Below are 3443 nucleotides of genomic sequence, written 5' to 3' on the forward strand. Positions count from 1 at the left end.
CTCGCTCGCTCGCTCCCTCCCTCCTCCCGCGGCGGCAGTAGGAGAAGGCGGCGGCGACGGCTGGGGATCAGACATGGCGGCGGATCTGAACCTGGAGTGGATCTGCTCCCTGCCCCGGTCCTGGACTTACGGGATCACCAGGGGCGGCCGAGTCTTCTTCATCAAGTAAAGAGCCGGGGACGGCGCGGGGGCCCGAAGGTTGGGAGGCTGGCAAGAGGGGGAGAGCGAGCCCGGTCTGTGCCGCTTCAGCCCCCTCGGTTCCTCCGGCGCTCCCACTCACGCTCGGTCTCTGCCCCTTCTCTCACCCCTGCAGCGAGGAGGCGAAGAGCACCACCTGGCTGCACCCCGTCACCGGCGAGGCCGTGGTCACCGGACACCGGCGGCACAGCACAGGTAACGCGGAGCCCGGCCGGGCCCGAGCAGAGTTGGGCTCCGTCGGGAGGAGGCGGCAGAACCCTGGCCGCCAGCCTTCCGGCAACCTGCCCCGAACCGCCGTCCCTGGGAGGCGGCGAGGTGGGGCGGAGGTCGGCGGGGGTGGCCGCAGGTATAAAGACCACGGGGTGCCCGCCGCCGGAGTTCTCTCGAGTCTCTGGACCCTTCTCTTCTCTGCAGCCTTTCATCACCACTTGGAGACGGCGCCCTCTTCCAGCGTCCGCTCCCCCATCTCAACCTGGACACCCCCCCCCCCATGAGCCTGGGGTGGCCGAGTCCCCTCTCCCAGGAAATCTGAAATTCTGAGTTTTTCTTCCCGCAACCACTCCCGAATCCCCCTCCTGCCCCTCCTCCCCCTCCTCCAAGCATCCTTTTTTCCCGCCCCCACCTCTTTTCAACCTTTAGGAAGTCCTTTCCCACTCCCCTCCCTGCAGCCCGGGACCCTGCCAGCGGTCCGCCAGGATTCGGTATTCACGGCCTCTCCCTCCTCCCGGGAGAGCTGCCCCCTGCCGTGCAGCTTCCTCCTCCTCCTAGGTGGAATTTGTGGGTTGGTGGTTGATTGAGGAGGAGAGGAGTTTGGGGGCGGGGGCGGTGGTGGTGCGGTGATCCTCTCTGACCGTGAACAGTTCTGGAAATGCTGGGCGCTTTCCCTCCTTTCGGGAGGAGCAGCCGGAGCCGGAGCAGGCATTGCAGCTGCAGTTACTGGCCAGCCGGATTCAGAGTCCCCGGCAGTAGCGCTGAGGTTGCACAGACCGCCAGGAGGCGGTGGGCGTGCAAGGGGGTGTCCCACGTGTGGGCATTTGTGCACTAATAGTGGAGGTCGGCGGGGAAGCAGATCTCTCCGGTGCCTTTGGTAGCTAGTTTAAATGGTAAATGTGAGTTGAGCTGGAGAAGAGCTGGTTGTAGCTTCGCTGCTGGTCTGGCTTTCTTTTGTCATTTTTTGTTTACATACGTGAAAGTTGTTTGTCTTTGAAATGTAACATGCGTTCTCTTGCTGGCCTGCCTCTATTTCTGGTGATTGGAAAGGTTTGAGAACAGTTGAGGTCGAAGGTGGGGCCGCCTTCAGCAGTCCTTTAGAGCTGCCCTCCAAGATAGTACTTTAACTCGGAGATTCTGTAAGTCTCTTAAAGTTGCCAAGAAATTGAATAAACTTGCCTTTTCTTTTAAATTGTGGAGTTCACTGAAATGAGTAATGTCTCCAAATTTGCAAAAAGGTGGAGGAGGAAAGAGAATGTTGCTGTAGCAAACACGAAGTTACGTTTTTAAGGCATTTCTGACTAATAACACTGTCATTTCTTAACTCCCCAGAGAAGTCTTGACTTCAATATACCTTTCAATATTTTGCATACATATTTCAACTTTGCTGGCCTCTTTGCCTTATAGATAATAAATTTATTTCAGAAGACAATATGGTCTTTAAATTATTTAGCCTCATCGTCTTCTGGAATTGTTTCTTGCTTTGGTTATGTGTAAACATATCCCATTTACCCCCACAGATTTGATAACGTTCACACTACAGAAAAATTGTATTCTCTTATTTCACGTTAATTTTTTTAAAAAACATGCTTATGATATTTTTCTGTTTTGGTTTACTTTGATTTGACTCTGGTTTTATACACACATCAATGGTTTTTTACTTCAGAGAAGTATTATGATTAACTCCAAGCCACTAGTCATTTGTAAGTAATACGTAGCACATAAAGTTACCTTGGCTAACCTGAATTATTCCCAGGTTTATTACTTGAAATTTCACATTTCTTAAAGTCAAGTCTATAGAAACACGTTTAAGTATGTGATGTCAGATTTCTTTTCCCCTGATTAAGTACTCAGAAAGTTCTTTTTCATCAGTGACACTTTCTGGATGCATTCATTCACGTAGCTGAAAGGTATGGTCTTAAAGAGATGCAGTGTCCTTAAGAAGCAGCAGGTGTTGCCTTTTATGTAGTTTTTTTGTTTTTTTTTCAGTTTTTTTTTTTTTTGGCCAACTGTTCGTGAGAATTTTTACCTAAGATTAGAAGGCTTCCCTTTGTTTTTTTGGATGCCGGAGTGTAGCTCCTCTCCACTCTGATTATTTAAGTGTATAGTCATGTCACATAATCTCTAATATCGTGAGACTTTTCTGGAGGTTTTCAATTTGAATTGCCATTTTCCCAAAATGATATATCTACTATAAGTTTTATTTGGTTGGAAACCTACTTAATAAATGAAAATAGCTGATCATGAAACATGAATGATTAAAATGACTGAAATTTATTTTGTTATCCCACTGAAGGAACACTAATTGTGAAATATGTGTGTTTTAGATTTGCCTACTGGCTGGGAAGAAGCATATACTTTTGAAGGTGCAAGATACTATATAAAGTGAGTTTTTTCCTTATGTTCTTTTCCTTAGTAATTCTAATGTGATTAGTTTTATGACCAGATAACATTATGATTTTTAAAGATTTTTCATAAAATGTCGACTTTAACTTTTATAGTGTTGGAATTTTGAGAGAGAAGACACGTTATTTGCCTGGACATTCGTTGATAAGAAAATTAGATCATTTATGGCCACAATTACATTTTTGGTCCTTCTGTATATATTCCTGGTGATAGAGCATTATAATGATTTGTCTTTAGCATCTTTTTTTCTTTCTAAGTGAATTTTGTTTGTTGACCAGAGCTGTTAGTTAATAAATAGCAAAAGTGATGTAAAGCTAGTTTACAGTTTGATGAGTAATGACAGGGCTGAAAGTAAAAACAAATAAATACTGAATATTTCACAAACATCTTTTAGAGCATTATTTGTAATTTGCTTCAGTTTACTTAATATATCTGCGTTTTAAAAGTATATCTAAATGTTTTACTGATGTTTGTGATTGAATAAAAAGGGCTTTCAGTGGAGCATAGAGGAGAGATGACCAGTCCTCACCTTTAAACTAATTCTATAAAATATTGACCTAATTTTTAGTCACAGTTAACTTGTTAATACTTGGAGACAAATACAATGCTTGAAGTGAACATTATGTAGG

The 3443-nt window shown here is 45.5% G+C and overlaps 1 protein-coding gene across 1 annotated transcript in view; it reads left to right on the forward strand.

Moving 5' to 3' along the window:
* Window positions 1–6: 6 nt before the first annotated feature.
* The window catches only part of PLEKHA5 (pleckstrin homology domain containing A5), a 191522-nt gene continuing 188085 nt past the window's right edge, over window positions 7–3443 (forward strand). The window contains exons 1-3 of the mRNA XM_025047374.1: window positions 7–165; window positions 314–393; window positions 2736–2793. Coding sequence (XP_024903142.1) covers window positions 74–165; window positions 314–393; window positions 2736–2793 — 230 coding nt within the window. The 5' untranslated portion in view covers window positions 7–73. The remainder of the gene's footprint in view (window positions 166–313; window positions 394–2735; window positions 2794–3443) is intronic.

Source organism: Pteropus alecto, unplaced genomic scaffold (genome assembly GCF_000325575.1).
Source record: "Pteropus alecto unplaced genomic scaffold, ASM32557v1 scaffold103, whole genome shotgun sequence".
Classification (NCBI taxonomy): Eukaryota; Metazoa; Chordata; class Mammalia; order Chiroptera; family Pteropodidae; genus Pteropus; species Pteropus alecto.